The 23,020-nt window shown below is 39.0% G+C and overlaps 1 protein-coding gene across 30 annotated transcripts in view; it reads left to right on the top strand.

Annotated features, from left to right (window-relative positions):
* diaph2 (diaphanous-related formin 2) overlaps nucleotides 1–23,020 on the top strand; it is a 301,435-nt gene that overhangs the window by 191,646 nt on the left and 86,769 nt on the right. For all 30 annotated transcript variants that reach the window (XM_078100695.1, XM_078100702.1, XM_078100692.1 and 27 more), the window contains one exon: nucleotides 417–546. In XM_078100695.1, coding sequence (XP_077956821.1) covers nucleotides 417–546 — 130 coding nt within the window. The remainder of the gene's footprint in view (nucleotides 1–416; nucleotides 547–23,020) is intronic.

Raw genomic sequence — 23,020 nt, 5'->3', positions numbered from 1 at the left:
TGGCAAACACAGTCCTGTACTTTCCTGCCACTCGGTTATGTTGTCGTGGGTTGTCGCAGCAACATTTTACGTGTATGTGCACTGTGCAGTATATGAGTGTGTGCATTTATTTTACCAGACATCTGCAATCAACGTCAACGTATGTTTTGTTTTTGATTTTCACACCTTATCTACTGTGTCTCTATTCAGTACCCAATTTGGTTTAGAGATGAAATTGTTATGTTACTGGTCGTGTAATTCCCACTAGAGCATAAACATACTTTGTAGTTGGTTCTTGCAACCACAGTCGTTTCTTTTATGTATGCAGCTTAATTATCAGGCCGTATACTACATTTGACAAATGAGTATTAAAGAATTTGTAATTATTTATTTAAAAAAATATATATTTTCTCCTTTTTTTCTTCTTTTTTTTTTAGCTACGAGACACTAAATCCATCAGTCAGAATACAACACTTCTGCATTTCCTCGCTGAGAAGTGTGAGGAGAGTCACCAAGAGATTCTGAGGTTTCCAGATGAACTGGAGCACGTGGAAAGTGCCAGCAAAGGTATGTCTCCATCTCTGTATTGAGATACAGTACACACACATGCGTAATATAAGCACCAACATCATATGGTAATGGATGTTCTGTGTACAAGGGCTTTACTGTTTACAATAAGACTTCTAAAATATAGCAATAAATGAGTTCTCTACATCTGTTAATTTAGCTTCTCATCAACATATTTTCATCCTTTACTTATCTTTTTACTCCCTTGACAACAATTAGCATCCTCTCTTTGTGACTGAAATAGAGTTGTTTGTGTGACCACTCTGTCATTCAGCCTGTCAATAAAACTAATTCCACTTTAAATCTATTCCCAAGAATTTGGTGGAATCCCTAAAGGCTTATTTACTTTGTTAGCCTCTTAATTGGTTATTTAATCTAATTCAACTAATTATGCACTTGACTGACGCTGCCAGCCATTGTTTAACTGGGATGAATAGTCTCATGCACGGTATATATTTAGATGTCTATATTCACAACATTTGAATTATATCAATTTGTTATTTCATGAAAATTATTTATGTAGGATGATGCCGGTTAATTTAATGACTTAGGAACTATTCAAGGAGCAAGGACTACAAAAACAACAACACCTCTTGTTTACATTGTGAGATATCAATAGTGTTACCACACACACACACACACACACACACACACACACACACACACACAGAAGAAAGGTTTGAATGATTTTAAAGGCCGGATGTCTAATTTTAAAGAAGAAAAGAATATCCATTAAAATACATTTTGCCACATTGTAGATACATTTTTTGTTTTAGTTGCTATATCTTAAAGTGTCCTTTTCATATTGAAGCTGGTTAAATGAGAAAAGCTTACATTTCCATTAAGGAGCCTCTAAAAATCTATTTCATCAGATTTACTTTGAGGGACAAAGGAACAGAATGACCAGAGGCCATGTGCTGACCGTCTCCCTTTCTTTTGAAAAGCTTTTACTCCCTGTAGAAACACAAGAGCATCATTTAATAATTTACCACTATCTTCAGATCATTTGCAAACTTTTGGTCTCCTATCAGGTAAACTGGTGAAAGACAATTAATCAAAGCTTCCTAACCGTGTTATATCTATTTATATGGTCCTTTGTACCCTGAAAGCAATGAATACATGAAATGCTGATGAAAGAAAATAGAAACTCTTGTATATGTGCCTGATTCAGGTCTGTAATAAGCCCGTCCAATCATTTCATTCAGCATGCCTGAAATGATTGGACGGCCCGGATGCTTCTCCGACCGTCTTTAATCAAAGTCTACCAAAAGCTAGGTAGAGAGCGGTGCCAATTATCAATAACGAGCTTTGTTATTACAATAATAATAGATGTTTTATAACATGCCAATATAAAACAGACCTAAAGGCTTTGGAGGGAAGGGAATTTTTTACATTTTATGTGAATACTTTAAATTCTGGCCAGCACTAGCTAGTTTCCCTGAAGTTGCCGTCCCTGCACTAGAAGACAGCTTACATGACCATGAAGTCTTCTTGCCTCTTTTTGGAAGATCTCCTTAACATTTACCTCTTACCTTAATCCCTTTTTACTTTTTTTTTGATTATTTTTTTTTGCAGTTTTCCTGCTATGCTTCATATTGTAAAGGTTATACACTGTAATCACGTCTGCACTTGAACTACATGAAACAACACTGTATCAACATGCATCGTATCACATATAAGAAGTAAAAGTAAAATATTTTATCTTTTTCATTGGTGGGAAAAAATTAACATTGTTTTGCGTACTGGGGAAGTAAATCTTTTTGGAACAAACGTGTGTGTACCATGTTACCTGCAAGTTATTTCTCTCTATTTTGATTGTTATGAGAGGAATTCAAATGTAATCAGATGACCATTGGTTGAAGCTTCTAAAATTATTGTATTCATTGAGGGGTGCAATCAGGCCTCGGTGATTTCCTAAAGAACTCATCATTTCCCCTACCTTGATTGGCTGCTTCAGACTTGCACTTACATTGTGTAGTTTTCTCTGAGAAATTGGATTACGTCCTCAGTTGTTTTTGTCTGGACAAAATTTCAATTTCACCGACATTCAAAAGGTTATACATATTTCCCCACAATCATTTTAGAAATGTATTATACGGCCAACCTGTTGATATTAAAATGAATGAATTAATGAACAAATTGCATAATTAATCATTAAAAAATGGGCACGGCCTCAATCACTGCTCTTTTGGTGGCAAAATTTTAACCTGCTCGCGCCAGATTTATTTTTTTCTGCAAAGTGGGCGGACCCAGCCATTGCATTTAATTGGTTACCATCCTCGTCTTTCTGGCTTGGCCGCGTACACAAGCCTGGAAATGAATGCTAGGTCTCAGTATTTGCCCAACGAACACTACATCACTACATCTCAGAGGTAAATATTGTACTTTTTAGTCCACTACACCTTTAAAGCTTAATATTGTACGTTTTAACCTGCTACATTATCTGAAGTAAATGGCCAAGACATTACAGTAGATATTGTATATATGAAGGGTTCAGTAGACAGTTTTTAATTACATTCTCTTTTCTATATTCCATACTATATATATATATATATATATATATATATATATATATAGTATATATATATATATATATATATATATATATATATATATATATATGTTTTGCCTTCCAGAGAACATCAGTAAAAGTGGTTTGCAAATAATAATATTCCTGTACTATTTATGCAATATTCATGGATTTATTATTGGATATTCAGAATATAACCATTTGGCCATCATACACTACACTATTTTCATACCCCTGACCTCATATTGATGTAGGCGGCAAAGCCTTAAGAGAAGTGTCTTTTTGGCCAATTTGCCTTGTTAAACCCCCTCCCATGAGATGAATGTGTGGGGCCTGACAATGAGAACTAAGTCTGTGTGGTGATTCCACTCAATCAGTGCTGCACTGACAATCTGTCTTGACAATCCTGGAAAAGAGGAAATATGACACAAATGTTCTCATAAATCTATTTAGTATAGGGCTTAGCCAAGGGCAAAATACTTTGGAGCCTGAGAGAGAGAAATGGAGAATGAGGGGAGAGGAAAAATAAAGATGAACTCTGACGATATTAATACCGCTGTGAATATATCTATTATCCACGTTCATTTCAAGGCTCTGCAGCATAATAAAGCAGTGCCCATTTCCCATTCAAACTCATTGCGGTGCTTGGCTTTCTATTCCGTAGACAAAATGCCTTTCTGGATGGGGTGGAACACAGTGGGGATCGTTTGTCTTTTGCTTTCAATGGAGTTGCAGAGAATCATGCGGTTGATAAGATATTCCCTTCTGAAAGTCCTGCTAGGGTATCTGACTAAAGTCAGCTGCAGAGGCTTGAGGAGGAATGGATACAGCCAAGCCAAACATTTAAGTACCACTGCTACATAAGCGAATGTTCTATTTTTACTGGAGAGATGTTTGCCTGAGACACAAAGTCACCTTCGAGGTTAATTCGTTGCACAGAAACAGTCACTCCATCTTTTATTTCTCTGCAGACGGGTTGACTGACAATTAAAAAATTGATTGAAGAGGAGATGATGAGAAGAAGAAAAGTTTATTGTTGTTTTGGGAACACGTTGAAAGCCAGCAGCTGGGATGTGTTACCAAAATGCCTGCGGCTATCTTAAGCACACTATTTTAAGATAATATATTATAGTATGCCATTTGTGTTTGTGGTGTGTCGGTAGCTGTTCCTTTTATAGTCAGGCTCAATTTTTGTGAGCACTATACGAATATCCTGAGGGCATTTGTTCAAATTTGGCACAAACAACAGCTTGTACTCAAAGATGAACTGATTTTGACGGTCAAAGGTCACAGTTAAGGTGTTCACTAACAAGCACATTGCCTGAATTATATTTCCCCCATTGAAGCATTTGTTGTTTCTTCATTTTTCAAGATCATGTCCGAATGGTTTCACAATGTTAAGCAACATCGCACGTTCAAAGTGCACTCGGGTCGTGCACATTTTTATTTAATCAGACTGCAGGGGATCGAAAAAGTCACTGTAATGCGCCATTTCATAGTATAACGTCAAAAAAAAGAGGAATTACATTTAGAATGGTCAGTATTTGAGATATAAACCATGTTGGAAGTCATCTTCAAATCAATGACCAATCCCAAAGATCCTGAATGTTTGAGTAAGTAGGATCAAAATATCCAGGCGGTGTTGCCCGACACAAATTATTATCTTGATTTCCAAGAAGACTTTTTTTCTCATGTCCCTCATGGTGCAATTGCTCCCTATTTCCTACCACATATTGTCCACAATCTTCAATAAACCATATTATATTAACATTCTTTGGGCATAACTTTGACATTGGAGGGATTTATTTATTAATAATGTATTTGGACCGGTTACTTTGCTCCTCCCCTTTGCAAGTTTTAATTATAAAATAAAATGTGTGATGTATTTTTTGTGTTGCCTTAAACAGCTGATGTCTAAGTACTTTGAGACAGAGAGTTATGGAAACACTATTGAACATCCAGGCATAAACCTTGAATGTAATGACAATGTAATCTACAAATATTTAAATATAGTGTATTCCTAATGTAGCACGACTAATATGGCTGAATCCATTGCAAGCTCTTTTCCCCCCCATGTTAACCTGACAAGTGATTGTCCAATTAGAGTCAGCACTCTAAGACACTCCTCTGAGGATGTGCACCAGAGTGTCATCTGTGACCTCTGACCACAACCTGAGGCACTCTCGGTTGGCCTTCTATTGTGATATCTGACCTACTATTTTTAATTAAAGTAATGGTTTGGCAATCTGGTTTGGCTTCTCAACAATAACTACCAATAACACCAACACTAGAACCTCCTTACCAAGTGATGTTTCTCTTCTGAGATCTGTAGTCAAACTCTTTCATTCTCCCTTTGAAGTAGCTGAATAGCAATTGGATTGTGCATATTAATATTCTCAGTAGGAATTCCATTTGCTATTTAATTGTGGGAGTTAATAAGGTGTGGTATGAGAATCACGAATGTGAGGCCTTTCAAGTGTATTGCAATTTAGAAAGTGGGAAATGGCATAAAGGCAAAAGTAAAGATGGTTTTCAAATTTCAGATTTTTCATTTGAAGTAGTCTTTTACATTGTTTTGTAGTCATTGTGTTCACTGCTACGATTCCAGCAGTAGACACTCTGGTCTTTACTAGCGACCTGATGAGCAAGAAAACAAACTCGGAAAAAGAATTTCCACAGAAAAACAGTGGTACAAATGCCAAAATTGCAAATCCAAGACAACAGAAAAGTGGCTTTGTTTTCTGTGTCCACTTGAGAGCCCAAAACAAAGCCTGGATTTAACCGTCTTTGAAAATCTGTATTGCACCCTGGGGCCTCAATCCAGGCTCACTGAGATTAAGAGGGTTCCAAAGCAAGGAGAGCTACATCTCAAATCTGAGATGGTGGCTACTTTCGAAGCTCCCACAATCCTGGAGAAACAAAACAACAAGTATTTACGATCACTTGAGACGTGATTTAACAGTACCCGACTGTGTCTTTTAAGTTTTGAACTTTCAACTTTTACCGTCAATTTGGTTTATTTAGGAGTACAACATACGGTTATGGTTTCTAATGATCTGGCTTTACATTCCACTTAAGTCTAGATACATGCACTTTGGTGGTGTACATGTCGCAATGTTGGTCGAGGCATGAACATTTGATCTGCCTTTAATGATTGTCAGCTTGTTTGCATTTAAATACCCGGCTTGTACTGCTTTAGGTCTGTACCTTTCCTTCCATCATTCTGAGTCAAAGCACCAAGCAATCTCCTAGGAACCTTTTTGTGTTTAACAACTCGTGATTTATGCATCAAAGGGATTCGGCAAAGAGTACTCGTGTTATTGAAGGCTCAGTATTCACCAATACACAACTGTGGCTGTCTGTGGAGCCCTGGGATCCAGACCTACAGTTGATTTTACTATTTTATTATTGGACATATTATATATTACACATTATGCACTGCCGCACATACAGATTTACACATTGGAGCATTTTCAAAAATACTGCTAGAAATGGAAACAATTTACGCACTTGTTGTCTTATGTATCCTCATCCATGGACCCTGAGAGTGATAGAGCAGGATCAGCAAGGCCAGCCGTTTAAACGGACAGTCTGTCATGAAGAATATTAGGAAGAGGATACTGACCTGTCTAGCTCCACCAGCTCCGGATGAGTGATGAGCTCTAGAGAGTTTTCCTTTTTTGTATTACTCACTTCATGGCGGACGAGTGGTTCATTGTGAGACTAAACCAACGACTCTCTCTCTCTCTGTGTATTTTTTTTCTCTCCATTTCTCTGTCTCCCCACCTGTGATTTCTTCAGCGTTTTGGCTAGCCAGTATGAATGCCGACAGAGATAGACACATGCAGGGAGCCCGGCAGCCCTGCTTAGCATCAGGCTCCACTCCGTGACAGCAGATATCAATGAGAGGTGACAATTGGACCAGGGGTGAGAATAATGCTGTTTGCCAGCCTAGAAATTCGGCTTGTCACAGTTGACCATTTCCGATGAGAAGAGTATTCAATGACGTCCGGGGATAAAACACAGCTCCGTTTCAAATGTAAACTCATAACAAGAACCAATCCACTCCTTAATGTAGATTAAGATAATTGTATTTTCAGAATTTGGCAGTAGCTGATCAACAAGCCTGCCTCAACAGCTGCTCTTCAGGGTAACCGGAATTCAAACATGTTCATAGCTGTTCAGATATAACAAATACTGCCAGATATGAAGTCCTGTTTAATGACATAGAGGGATTGAACTTAACACCCAGACCAAGCAAATCCCAAGGGGGGGGCGAGTGCATTTGCAGTTGAAGGAATGAAACCGAGTGCACCAGCAGCACATCGGTGAGTGGAATTGTTTACTTGTGAAGTCATCACTAAGGGTTGGTCCTGTGACATATTATGATGTGATCATTAGGATATCCACGGTTTGTTTATTTGCTCACCTGAGGAATGTCTTGGAGACCACATGATTCCCAGGGGAAGTCCTCGGTGTGAGTTAAACAGTGATGGTAGTAAAAGTAAAAAGTAAGAATAAGGTGTTTCCATGTTGGGATTATCAAGCACATCATTTAAATGACACTTACTTCCTTTCTCATCTACAATACATGTCTGTGTTACAAGTAATACCCACATGTCTTCCCAATTGGATCAGTTGTACATGAAATCAGGGGTCTCCGACCACCGGGCCAATAGGTACCGGGCTGCACTACAGAAAGATTGAAAATTGACCGGATTCTCTCCTGATTACGTGCGCTCGTCCCTCTTGACATATTTCCCAAGCGTCACCAAGCGTTTTAAGTCCAACACCGAAATAATTGTCTAACATGAAAAACGGTCCTTGAGGTTGGGGATGCCTGCTTTAAATGGTATGACCAAGTTGAATGTTTTAATAAACCTTACTCATTTTTTGGAAATGTATCAAAATACCCTACCATAGTATCTACAGTATCCAAATAACCATCCCCTGTAGCACTGCTTATACTCAGCTTGGACTCAAACAGTTAAAAATTTGTTTACGTAAGCTTCCCAAAGCTTATGAGTCATTAAGGAAAGTTAGTAGGATCGCTAAATTTCCTAAATAGTTAAAGCAGCTTTGTTGTGAAAAAAGTTACTTTCTGCTAATCACCTGCCTCAGCATGTTTGTAGGAGGCAGGTGGTCCTCAAATCAAATAAACTCTATTTTTCCCCTCAAAAATGTTAATGATGTGTTGTTGAGAAGATATTCTACACTTTAATCAGGCACATTTTCCACCTGTATATAGTTTTGTATTTGTTTTTCGTTTATTTAGATTTACATTGAGAATATTCCTGAACTAAAGCACCGCCTCATGATACCATAGTACTCCGCTCCTCACCAGTTTAGATCCCCAATGATTGGCTGTGCACTTTATATCAATAATTGACATCTTCATTCACTTAGCACATTATTACAAAGCTTGCTTTATATGAAGGTGTGCTGTGTGTACTGAAAGCTGACAGCTTGTAATGTGATGTAACACCAGCAAACTTTAGAGTTGCTCATGGAGAAACCCGTGATAGCACGTCAGTCAGGTGGTTCTGATAAGCCAGATAATAAAGGGGATTGTTGTACATGTAAGCAGGAAATTGAGTTTCCTCTGAGGTGATACCAGATAAGTTCCCTTTGAGGTATTACAAAAGCAATTGCTGGGATTTATAATATTGACTGACTGAAAGAGCATAATCTACATTACAATATATCCTCCCTGTTCAGGATTTATGTCGTGTGCTTGTGTGATGGCTCAGTGGTGAGATCTATATTAAAAAGGCTAAGCTTGCCAAAGAGCTATCACACTTTTGTTTAATAATCATTTTAGCATTGACATTAAGTGTCCTTCCAAATCCTTCTCCACATACCACCACTAGAAACATTTGTTTCTTTGGAGTGGCGTTTTCGTTCAGAAAAACACGAAAATCATTAACTGCATTACGCGACTTTGCTTTTATCCGAGCAAATGTCCTAATTCCCGTCTCCCATGCCGACAGTGGCATTGCAGCTTGCTAAGCTTTGGTCATTCAGAACTTGAGTTTGGTAAATAACTAGGAAGTGCACTACAACTTCAAGGCTTTTAGAAATCTTAGTTTTGTTCGTTAATCAAATTGGGGCTTCTGAGTTTATTTGAGAATTCAAGTGTCTCTCAATGCATGGTGTGTTGTGTTGCTGTAGGTTTGTTATTGTCTTATTGTATTTAACAGCAGGCCTTCCTGCAATTTATATCTGTCAGATTTAAATAGAGAAATATATTCCAGACATTCGTAGGCCTTTGTCACGGTTGTATAGTTTATAAAAACATAAGATTAGGCCTTTTTTTTAAATCGGAAAAGCAGTATAAAGCTGTAATCTATTTTGCCAATCCTAGTTATGTTTCTCTTCTTCGTTCATGCCATGGACAAAAAAAACAAATCGTACCAGACATACCCAGAAAGACAACATAACATTTACCAACTTGGTGGTTTTTGCAATAAAGTGCCTCTGTTTTCTCCCCTCTCCTTCCCACACGTTCTGCCTCTATTGACCCCCGTTCGAGAGAACATGTCCGTGGCTCAAATGCAGTCATAAGAACCCGGGGTGGTAGGGGTGGTGTTGAGAATTGATTTTGAATGCTAAATTGGGTCGTTTTTTATCTTGGGCTGTCATCAATATATTTGATTTAAAAGCGTGGCCTGGAGCGAGCGTTGCAGGGCTGCTCGTTGGAGCTTTACTAGGCCCAGGGGAGCCTCCTCCCCTCGGCCCTTTTCAGTTAATGCATTCCCCCATGTGTGAAGATTCCACCATCACTTGTGACAAGTAGCAAAGACACAGCAAAGCACAGGCCTCCACTGCCCATTTTGCCACTTTCAAATGGTACTGCGTGTTAGTTTTAGGGTCCTTTGCGGGATGAACCCAGGTACCTTTGTTGCATACGCTTCAGCCACACTCGTCAAATCGGAAAAGGCATCCTTTGTGTAGAACAAACAACATTTTGTTTGTTTTTTCTGTATGAGATAAATCATCAGGATCTTCTCCAATTTTGTCCTCAGGCAGTATGGAATGAGTTTCATTTAGCAGTCGCCCATTTATTTCAAAAACAAATCTAACAGGCCCGGGCTATGACCTTTCTCTTACATGTAGATGATTTGCATTCTCCACCGTCTTTTTTTCCCAGCTCTGTGATATGGAGTCACACCGTGTGATCCATATTCAAATATTATTTAAATCAGTTGTACCGCATTTGCATGTGAAATTGACAATTTGAAGCCAGGTCGCCAGAATACTGATCAGAGGGACAACCTTCGTTTCAGTGAGGCTTGATATTGCAAATAAATGGGACAAGGTATTAATAATTGTCATAAAAGGAGTGTTCTATATTTCTCTCTGCCAAAAGTGAGTGTTTTTTTTTTTCCTCTTGAATTTGATATCATGCTCAACCCTTTCAACTTAGAAAATGATTATACACTCTTGAAATAGAGAGACTCAGCCATGGTGTCACTTTTTAGGACACCATTACCAATGCGTAAAAATGCGGCGGCTTATTCACACACTCAAAGACATTTGTATAATTGCAACCTGAAAACCAACAAGTAGTTGCATTTCACACAAGGTTATATCACCTATGCGTTGTGCCCTGTGAGACAAGTTATGTCATATGGCAGAACTATTTTGAATGTGCAATGATTAAATCATTTTAAGAATTCTTGATACATAATTATGTTTGAGTAAAGTTGGTGTTTTTTTTGGAAAGCTGCAGTAAAACCTGGACAACATTACAACATCAATAACTAAAGTGGAATCCCCTCTCTATAAAAATCACATTACATATTTCAAATAACCAAAACAATGTTAACCAACATCGATTTTGTTCTCACTCTCCCTAGTCAACGGATTCATAACTTTATGGTGAATACTAAACAGTTGTTATGTATGTACCATATATTTAAAGGTTACCAGGTCCCGTTTACTACTTAAATGACGTGTTGCAATGTTGCTAGAGAAACTCTGCCATTATTATATAATCTTTTTGCAGAGAAAAACACACAAGCCAGTTTCATTTGCAACCACAACTCAGTTGTGATTAGGCCTTAGTGCCATGTCAAAGCAAAGAACGGGAAAAAAACAACAGCTGAGACCTCCGCCTTGCAGAAAGGTCTGCTCTTATTCCACTGACTGAAGCAGAGGTAAGGAGGGACAGAATCGATTGTTGCGGGCCAAATTGAACCTGTGTCGAGCTGCAGGCAGCCACAAGATAAAGCCTCTGACGCTGTCTGCTGTGTTTATCATCAGGTGGCCTTTTCTGTGTGTGCTATGCTGCGATTTTGATGTGTTAAGTCATAATATGAGAGCCACCATTCTTAGGAGAAGCTGCCAATAAAATCGCAGACAGAGGGGATTATGTTTCATGTCAGCCCATTATTGTCTACAGCCTCCGCTGTATACTTTGTTTTACATGGAGAGGTATATGCCTTGATTCTGTGGCTTTTTTTTTGTCCTGCTTTGCCTTCGTATGGTTATTGTTCATGTTTCAAGAGGCAATAATTTTACTCTATTGCCTCTGAATTGGTTTGCATTTTTTCATTTTTTATTGTGGGCTCCTATTTGTCATTATGCCGCGTGCAGTTGTGCAGCCTGGTTCAAGGGAAGATGTAGGCGCTTAGTTTGATAGAAATAATAATCCATTATTTCATTGAAAAATGCACGATCAGCAGTACAATGAAAAATCTTCTTTTTTTTCTCCAATTATTTCGAACAGATACACATGATTAGTTTACTCACAACATAAAAAAATAATAATAATCAACTCATACACACCACCAAAATACAGCAATTCCACTAGCCAGATGCTAGCTTGATGTGATGTATTGATCACTTTTTTATGACTAAAGTCAGTGCAGAGCATACCGTTGTCTATCAACTTTTTGAGCAGTTTACTTTGATGAAAAAGACTTGTTTCGCATACATATTGACCGTCCAGTTGGTTGCACAATCTTATTACACGCAGTAGACACGCTTTAGTCATGGGATTATATTGAGGACACAGCAACAAAATAGTTTTATTGCGACTGAGTGTCCTCAGCCAAGCCTTCTCCGTCCACCAAAGATAGTTTTCCTCTTTGTGTATGAAACCTTGGGAGAGGATGTGCTCCGACAGCGGGCTCTATCGGAGCTAGTGTGAACCTTGATTGTGGTTAAACCTTCGCAATTTCTGTTCCAAGACCGCTTGTCCTACCAATAACTATTTTACAGCACAACTACGTACTCTGTGTACTGTGTTTCACCAGTCATTTTTTGTGATGACCAGCTAAATAGTGCCCAACTGTTCCCACAGAAGGTGGGCAATAGGCTCGTAGCTAATCAGAAGGGCCATTAGTAGGAAATGACAATGACTCCAGTAATTTTATGGCCACATTAAAAGCTTTCCTCTTTGGAGAAGATGATGATAACCCATTCTTTCCGCCCTTGGGCTGTATTTCCAAGCCGACTGAATCAAGTGCTGAAAAGAATTATATCTGTGCTTCTCAAGCATGCAGCATAGATCTCAAGAAAGTTTAACTACACCATGGCCCATTGTACTGACATACACCCGCATTTCTTGGTTTAATGCAAAATGGTAAACCCACGCCAGATACCACCTGTGTTCTTTCTTAAATGTACTGAGAGGGTTCACATCTTGGAGTGACCATTTGCAGCTTTAAGTCGTATCAGGGGAAAGTCTGATTTGGACTGTATGGATATGAAACTGGATGGACATGAACCACATTCTGCAGTTGGGCCCCTGCGTGTCTGCCAGGTTTCTTGGCTTCCTGTTGCCCCACTTTACCATCACATGCGGACCATCTGCTGTTCACCAATGGTGGTAAGAAAGAGAGACCTCAAGGCAAAACACCAGTCAACACTGTCATTTTCTGTCCATATTTTTCAATATGAAATTAATTAACCATTAAATTATAGAGATTTTACTTCACTTTACTCTCAGTATCCCCCTCATCTGGATTTTTAAAGAGACATGGGTTTTGCCAATCATCAATAAACACATCTCTATTATGTTATTGTTGAAGTTGCCCTATCTAGCTCTAGTCAGATGATGGGGCCTCTTTATTTTGTAATCGTAACATGTTTTTTTCCCACAGTTGTCATGGCAATAGCATTTTTGATCAATGTCCAACTTGGGATGTATGTTAAGGTCTGTTTTAAACATACTTCAACCCAGCCTTTTTAGAGCTGATGGTACTGTGCTTGGTTTGCCCTTACTGTTCGCTTACACTCTAAAATCTAAATCATTGGCGTACAAGGACCAAGCATGTGGCGGTTTACAATATGGGAAAAAAAGTAAGCCACTCTTAATAAAGAGTTGTACGCAGACATAGGCCTACGTTTAAATAATTGATGTGGCAATTGGCAAACAACATGAAATAAGATTCACCACGTATCTTAACCAGGAAGCCTCAAGCTGAATTTATGTTTTGTCATATTTTTTGTATTAATGTAGTCCAAAAAAACGGCCTCTCTAGTGACTGGATCTGTTTCTCAAACATATTATCGGTACAGTGAAGGTTACATTTTCCTTTTCTTGGTGACCTATATCCAAGGGGTAGCAATATCGTTCATTCAGGGCAAATACTTTCAGCAATGCCTAAAGCTGTTGGTTATTGCAATGGGCTGATTTGCTGCAAGCTAAAAGGAAACCTCTAAGTAATGGCTAAATGGGAGCACACATTGAAGCTGCCGTAGGCTACAAGATAACAGCACAAACAGCCTGATTACTGTGTGTCTTTTGCAGTTGTAGTACTTTGTTTTTCAGCCCTATGGCACTTAGCACCTGAATTAGTCGATTGTTAATAACCGGCAACAGCCTTCTCTCCGACCACCGTGCTCTGAGTTTGCTGACGTTTTGTCTCTTGACGGTCGAGGGAGAGATTTCAGAAACAGCGTGATTGGAAGCAGATACCTTAACTGTTCTCTGGCTCTTGAGCATCTCCCAAAGAACATTTGTTTCTATGGATTTAAAATTTTCCAAAACACTTCATTCACATGTTTAATCTTAAATACCCACCTGACCCAAGCAAATGTTTTTTTGTTTGTTGTTAGTCCAGTGGCGCACATTACCTCTCTTGATGTCTTGAACGTATGCTGTAGTGCAGATGGGAGGTTTATGTGTTGCAATACATGGTCGCTTTGTTTTGTCTCCATAAACATATTCTACATACCAAGTCCGAATTGATAGACAATAAGACAATATGTTGGTATCATAAAGCATTCAGTTTCCCTTTTGTAATCAATCTGGTATTAACTAATCACATTGCAGCAGGTGTCGGATGAATGCAGGTCCGTGCGTTGAATAAAAGCGCCCGAATGCGCCAGCCCAAATGCAATTTCTGAACCCCAAGGTTATTATGTGTTGATGATTTAGCTTTTTATTGGTTTAAAATTGTCTTGTAAATGGGATACTAATGAAACAATGCAGTCATACCGATCTCTCTCAACTCCAAATCCCGGGGACAGATGCTAACCAGACTTTTAACAATTAGCCAAGTGACGCACGGAAAATGCGTCACCTGGCTAGTACAGCACCTGTGAGATGCAACCCCTTGTCCTGGAGTATTATCCGTTGTGAGATAGCCAATTGGTTCCAAGATTTCTGTTTAGTTAAAATGTAGTTACTGTCAAGAGTCAAGACATCTGTAAATGTAAATGTACACTACTCTCTGTACTAGACTGTACTGTATTGAAGGCCTCTTAGTGCGGGTATACATAAACTTTGTTTTCAATTGAGGAATAATTGAGAAATGCAGGAACATTCATTTTTAAGTACTTTTGAATGGAATCGGATTGAAACCCCCTTGAACTTAAACTGGATTGATGTTGGTGAGAACTCTGACGACTCTTTGAGACCGGCACTTTAGTGTAAAATGTTTAATTTCATATTGGCACCTTGTACGTTAGCATTTGTCACAACCAACCCCTTCTGTTCATGTTGTAGATTGTTGCGCGACCTCTCAAGCTCTTTCAACTCGTCGGTTGTAATTTGTCTGCTCTATTCTACCTAAATGATTAATGAACTACCTAACAATTTGCTTAATGAACTACCTACCAATTTGCCTCTCATTAACACAGCACTAACGCACACTGATAGCAGCGAAGGGCTTCGGTGGTTTTAAATATTTCCAAGCAGTCTGCCGTCCAGAATTCTAACCAGGCCCTGCGCAGCTTAGCTTCTGAGACTGGGACAAAATCTGACTTTCTAAGTGAGGTGTTCTCGTACGCTCGTGAGGTTGTGATGATCCCACCGCCTCTCTGCAGAGACACACAAGCGGCCTAGCAGAGGTGGCTAGTGCAGCATCAGTAACATGATCCCTCGCTGGCTTCAGGCACCAAAGCTTTCCAAAAGCACTACACTTACATGGTTTTGATGTTGTTTCGCTACTGAGTTGTTTCCCTGAAATGGATGAAAAGTTCAGGGTTTTTTCCCCAATGCCCGGAGCACGGACAAGAAAACTTTTTTTTTTAAAAACAAAGATGAGCAACTGCCCTAAAGTATGCTCTTTTATATACATATTTGGTTTTATGTATGTGTGTGTGTGTGTGCTTTTCACTGCATTTTTTATACACATTGAGAAATTTCTCTGTTTTCACATAGATGTTTTTATGAGTCTCGGTCATCCTATATACATCATGGTCCTCTACTGCTCCCTCCGCTAGTTTCATCTACTCTGTATTCGGGGGGCAGTGTGTGTGTGTGGGGGGGGGGGGGGGTGTAAAAACAAGAAAATGAGCTAGTTAACTCATCTATAAGCTCGAAAGTCTCATTACGCTGCTGATGAGTTTAAGGATTGCCTGAGGTGGAAAGGGGCTGTGTTTATGTCTCTGCAATCGTGCATGCCCTGTCTCCTGGTCTCACGTAGATGGAAGACAAAACACGCGGTGGCACTCCGGGCAAATGAATACTGAGCACGTCCCCGCTTAAATACTCCACGAGTGTACACTTATTCGAACATACGTTTTTTTATGAGATGTTATGTCCTGTGAGGCCTCCGTATGGCGGCAGGTAAATGAAGACAGATATGGTTGGTGGCAGAATTGATCTGACCTTTCGCAAAATTTCACAGATTTCCCCTTGGGGATTAATAAAGTATATATCTATATATCACCCTGTAAGCGATGTGAATCTACTTCATCAGCAGGGACACAGGAAACTCTAGTTTAGGTTACATGTAGGTCACGGCACAACCACGAGGAGTAATGCAACGGGTAACATAGGCCTTTTATTTTTGGAAACTAGTTGTAAACTAAATAATAGCTTCTAAAATTATGTTAAGGATGAGTTAAGAAAAAAGAAAAAAAACTCTTTCCTTGGCTTTGACACCAATCTAACAGCAGGGCATGATCAATTTAATTCCCATCACGGGGCAACAGTTTGATTCGTGTTGATTGATGTCGTGTCTGTAGTCACTGTAGATTTTTTTTTGTATGGATTTTTATGAAGTCAGTTAAGACAGTTCAAACGGATTTTCTGGTGGCAAGTGTTACAAATGCACACATTCACTGTCAAAAGAAGCCAATGAATGCACCATATGGGCATCGCCATCACCATTCGGTGTGGTATAAATGTCTCAAAGACCCTTAGTGGGGAAAAAAGGGAATGAGTGAGTGGCATAAGTTGCTGGTACTGAAAGAGAAGATACTTTGTATATTTATATTCAACTTCTGCCGCTGCCAAATACCTTGTAATCGGTTCTACATCTTCTACTCAGTGAGCCTATTTAGTGTATTCAGTTACCTTCCCGTCACATGTCATTCTGTTGTTCGAGACAAACTATAACCAATCATCTGCACTACAACATAAAACCAATATCCCGAGAGGAAGCGACCATCGGTCAAATGCCTCTTCAGTGGCCGCTCAGCTTAAAGCCATCCATAAAGAACCCGGATATCTTTTCTCATCCAGTAAATATATTTTTTTCCTTTTAAATCTCATCAATAATCAGGGATGGGGGATGACAGAAATTGGCATGATTGCCAGAGTTCACAGAACAATGCTTGGGAAACTCTAAAGGATTTCTGTCTGTGTGGATGGATGGATGGATGGATGGATGGTGTAGATCAAAAACACAGTGATTAAAGGCCAACGTTCCTTATTGTGGAACCAGTGGAAGAATGGGTAGGCTGGTGGTACTCCATCAGCAGAATAGACAGGGGTTCTAACGCTCCTGCAGACGTAAGCGCAAGGTCACAGTGGTCTGCAGACCTGAAGACAACTGTCGGACACACATTGAAGGGAATAGTTACAGATTTTGAAAAGCACTTATTTTCTTCAGTTTCTATTTCGATAAGAAGATCAATACCTCTTATATAACGTGTCCATGCATTAAGAAGCTGGAACCAGCAGACCATTTCCTAAAAACCGGTGAAATGACAGAAATTATATTTTAGGATATATTTAATGTGCTTCGACAGTCTGACATTTGACCCGTTACATCCTGTTTTTCTTTCTCACTGCTTTATTTCTCTGTTCAGATATGAGGTAGAGTAGATATTGATAGATACTAGTAGAGACCCAAGTAGCTAAATATTAAAATTGCTGATTTGACGCATCTGAACCAAAACCGTCTGTAGGCCCCTACAGTTACAGTACTTAAATGAAAACCACTGACAAAAAACAACATCCTCACCCACATGCATCCATGATGAATGCTGAGTAATAGAACATGTGACTATGGGTGGGAAGTGCGGGGCAGGGGGGGGGTCTCATCGGTTTAAAACAAAAGAAGGAAAGACACAGTCCTTGAGTCTCCCACCCTCACAATCATCTCACGAGTCATGCTCCTACACACATCTGCAGATGGCAAAAAATCTAATAACCAAAATATGTAAAGTGCTCCACCTAATCATTTTAAGGAAGACATATTCTGAAAAATTAAGTAGCTGAGGAGTTCTAAGTAGAACCAATACTTTCTTTTCATTGAAGATGTAAGTGTTTAATTATGAGGATGGTCAGATGTTTTATTTGTATATTAATGATCTATTCAAGCGTTGCCAGAGCTTATACACATTATCACAAAGACACACTGTAAAATAAACCATACCATTGTAGAATTAGTATTTGAAATGTCTATCCATCAAGTTCTAAGTAAGCTATATTTTCTAACTCCACTGGCTCAACAAAATGTTTTATTTTTATTTTTCATTGAGTACATTTAGTGAGATTTGTGTAAATGTTCTTACAGAAAGCTTGTGCTCAGTGCGACAGAAATGTATCTCACAGAGGGAGCTCTTGAGCTATAAATGTGAAACTAACAGACACACGAAAAGACAAGAGGGGAAAGGAGAGAACAAAGAGTGACTAAGCTACAGGATGAGGGATAGACTGGGAAATCTAAGCAAGATGTTTCGGATTTGAATGTCTAATAAAGCAGAAAAGATTTTTTTTAAAGGGTGAAGACTTGCAATCAAGGCACCTACTATTCCTCACGCACTCCTACCCAGTCGACCTCGGTGCTGCTGTAAATAGCAAGCCACTGTCTGTTTTCCCAGAATTACTTAACAAAATAATATGAATTATCTCAAAACAAATTTCCATTGGCATGACAAATGATGTTGAAAATTCTATTATTTTTTATTTTATTTTTTATAGGTTGACTTGAGGTTGTTCTGTACATCTATGAGCCAGAGTAAAGATTCACTCACCGATGAGCTGAATAACTAGTTGAGCAAGTAGCAGGGTAACAGGGAATCACTATAAATTACTTTATTATCCTAATTATTATAAAGGTCAATTCATTACTTCAAGTGGCGCCATTTCAATTTTCTTTTTTCAACACTGTACTATTCAATCTTTATTTAATCAAATTGGGATCAAGTAACACATTTTAAATTCAACAGTGAGAATTGAATAATAGTAAATGCATTTATGAATACACTTTGTGGCATTTGGAACTTGAAAAGGAAAGTGAAAACATATGCTGGAGTGATGACTTTTGTTTCTGGTTTCTTTTGTGTAAACACTATGGTCAACTTCAGGTCAGTTATGATGGATTAAGAGGGACAAGTTGGAATAATGTGTCACCGCAGTATTCCACAGAGAATTATCATGCAACTCAGCGTCTTTTGGCCCACAAAACTGTGCTCTACGCTGCTGTACTGAGCCATAGAGTGTATGAACCCACTGTGCGTTACTGGCTCAGTACTAAACATTACTGTAAGTGTTTGCTACTCAGTTTGCATATGCAACTGGTTAACAAAACAAATAAAACAAATCGAGAATTGTAATAGTGGCTAGAACAGCACCCTAGAAAACATTAAACAAGTTCCCAATGGTTTTAAAATGAAACTGAACAAATCCTGTAAAAGATATGAAGCAATTGAGTATATCGAGGCAAGATGAAAAAGCCGTCACTGAGTTAGTCTGCCCACCGCCGACGGGCCCCGGCTGCAGAGGCCTGGTCACCTTCAGTGAAAACTCTAGATTTAGGAACCATTAGTACAACCGCTGGAGAATCTCCAGCACCGATCAGGCTCACAGGGAGTTAGTAGATCACAGATATAGGCAGGAGCATGACCATTCAGGGCTTTAAAAACAACCAGGTAAATCTTCAGATCAATTCTGACACCTCACTTTTTATTGCTCCTGCAAGTAAGAACCAGTCAATACTGCACACAAACCATATTTCCACTGCTGCCGTCTTAGAGAATCCACCATAGGGTTTCCTTTTATATTCCTATTTAACCCTCTTATATCCAGATTTTAAAGATGTTTAATCTCAAATGTTTAACTTCCAGACAATTATCCTTACATACATACCTGGAGGCTGTGTTGTACTCAAGTGATAATCTAAACTCTGTTGATTTGTCCCAGAGACGTCATGGGGAGTGTCGGTCGGAGGCGTCAGGTAATACGGTGTTTGATAAGGTGCAACTCTATAGTTGTGAATGAGGTCAGAGGCATGAGTTCAACCTGTGTGAGCTGTTAACACTGTCACACGCCGTCTCTGAGCATTTCTCCTGTCAACTACACATGTCAGCAACATGCATTCTTGTTTGTATTCAACACGAAAAATCGGTTATTATTATAGACATGTTAATATTAATTTACTTACTGACTGCAGTTTTATCAGTAATAGCAGAGACTTCATATCTGGATGGGGGGAAGAGATGAAATGTTACTCGAAGCATCTTCTAGCTTTGCCATCTACTTCACTCAACATCTCATCAACCTCTAACAATTCGTGGTCACTCATCTCCTGTCAGCATGATGTATGCACAGAATGTTGGACAAAAGACAGACGCTACAGTAGACCCATAACTCCCAGTTGGTTGGGTGGGAAGATATCAAAGCAACTTCACGGGGAAAATATAAACTTGTTAAAGAGAAATAACTTCAAGTAAGTACATGACAAGCCTTTCGATGGCTGATTGTCAGGGGAGTGGGGGCAAAGCGCGGTGTCCCTGATTTCTTTTTAGTGCAGGGCAGAGACTCACATATAGCACCAGAACATTGCCCTGAATGATTTCCTCAGCACTTCCTGGGAATTGTCATCACCCCAGGATAATGTCTAAACTTTCTCATGCATCAAAATATATTGTAATTGACTCCATTTGTAATTCCTCCAGAGATCTGGCACTGGGCTGCAGCTCTGAAGGCTGCCGAAAGCAATAAAGTCTCTCAGACATGACCCCCATGGTAAACAAGGCCTCCTAATAGAGCGGGAGATACAGTAAAGTGTGTGTTTTTGTTTTTTTCCTGTCTGCCTGTATGTTTGCTCTTTGTCTTCAGCTCATGCTTCCATTCAACTGTTGTAATTTCACAATGATGTATTTCATATGTCAGGTTTTATTATTTATTTTGGCTCATGTGATGCTACCGCATTATGAATGTTGCAAGCAGTTATAAGATATTGAATGACAGGGTTAGGGTTAAGATATATTGATGAAGAACATTACATTAAGATGAATATTAATAAATATATATATATATATGTTCTTCATCAATATATCATATTAAATCATCGTATTAGAAAGCAATCTTAATTACACATTGATTTAATGAAAAGTCTCCAGTGTGTGGTCATTGCTGCTGGGCATTTGCAGATTAAACATAACACATTTTAACCTTGTGGTTTAGATCTACAGTGAGCCATCAGTCCTAATCAGAAATCAAATCCGTCAGTAGGATAACAGTTCTGTAATGTGCAGGGTTTTAAGGAAAGTGCAAATTAAAAGGGGAAATGGAGCAAAAGTAAAAAGGATTTACCCTTTTTATGTGGAAGCAATTAGTGCAACATTAATGGGAAACTGCGATTGTGCATAGCATGGAATTGTGTTACTCGAATTAGATTCTTTGCATTGTCTACCAACAACATTGTTCATCATTCTTCTACACGTGTGTCATTATTCATGAGGCCAACATATAGAGTATTTCCTAATTTACAAATAGATAAGTAACTTCATTTCTTTTTTTCCACTACGCTGGACAGAATGAGCTGTTTTAATGACTGCAACATACTGTTTAATACAGTGCCACGAGGTCTCCTACGTCTCCTTTGTTTTATGCTGTCCATAAATTCCCTCATTTCCCACTTACGCCAGCCCGCTGTTTTTAACATCGCATGATCCGAGGTAATCAGGCGGATCAATGTGACTGCTTTGTCACAACAACAATATCACTTTCACTCCTGCAACTGGAGCTGCTTTGATTTCTGCTGAAAGGGGAACACATAGAGTTGTGTTTATCCTTTTGTCTCTTTCTTCTGATGTACTCTACTCTGCCTCCCACTTCATCTCCTATTCACTCTCAGGTGCCACCAATAGCTGAATGAAAAAAGAAGAAAAGTGATTTCTTTGTAGGGGGGAATACATGGAACTCTTTTAAGGGGGTTGGGAGAGTCTGAAATGATACTAATTGGTCCAAAAGGCTTTTGAATCAACACAGAGTGCATCATTGTCCTGGTATTGTGCTGCTGATCAATATTCAGTTTTGCCTTGATGTGATGAGTATGTCCTTTGGCCGTCGTGTGTAGAGTCCCCTCAAGGTCGTCCTCTCTTTGCTCCCCGTGCTGTATATTCAAAGAGGCTTTGAGGGGGGGGTGATGAAAAGATAACAAGCTACGGCAAGATTACTTCTTCAAAGCGCTGAAAGGTTTCAACATCTCTATAATCTCTGGAGCCTTAAAGACCTTTTACCTATAAAGTGCTGACATTATCATGGCCACACTGCAACAGCCAAGCAGACTTAATTCAACTCAAGATAAATAGTGTCCATCACAGGACAAATTGTAATGCCTTTGGTGATCAAAATGTAAATGTCTTCAGTACAATATTGTATGGCATTTCCACCATCCTGACTTGTTATACATTATTCTGGTAAAACCCTTTTCACCTTGTCATAAACACATACCAAAGCACCTAAAGCACATAAAATGTAGCACCCGATTTATTTTTTCCTGACTGACCTCTCAGGGTCCTGTCTTTATTTATACATGTCTTTTGTGTCTCTTTAACTTCCTCTTATGCTCATCTGCCTTCCTGCACACCCACAAACATGCACTCATTTGACTACGGTGATGAATGCTTTCATGAACGACCTTCTCCTTTGGATTTATGTTGCATTTGTCTTTGTTCCCATAAGTGTATAGATTATTTAAAACCTCATCTTTTATTCTACTTTGGCAGTAACACTCAAAATAAATCTTGATTTCTTTTGTAACCTTTGGTGGTATTGCAAGAGCAGGGGATGAAAGATTGGTATTATTTTCTATAAATCAATGTGAAAAATGCCCCCTTCTTCGAACGACTGAATATAAAATTGACGTATCCACATTATAGCAGTTGATTTGGTATTGTGAGCGACACAGTATTTTTCCCTGGCAGTTTACTTTGAAGGAAACGGAGCAAAGCTTAATGAATTACTCTTTGTCTCTCTTTTGTCCATGAGAACATGAATAATGCATCAATAGCAAGCATTACGGAGCT

The sequence above is a fragment of the Gasterosteus aculeatus genome, chromosome 4, assembly GCF_964276395.1.
Source record: "Gasterosteus aculeatus chromosome 4, fGasAcu3.hap1.1, whole genome shotgun sequence".
NCBI classification, from domain to species: Eukaryota; Metazoa; Chordata; class Actinopteri; order Perciformes; family Gasterosteidae; genus Gasterosteus; species Gasterosteus aculeatus.
This window is presented reverse-complemented; position numbering and strand designations above follow the sequence as displayed.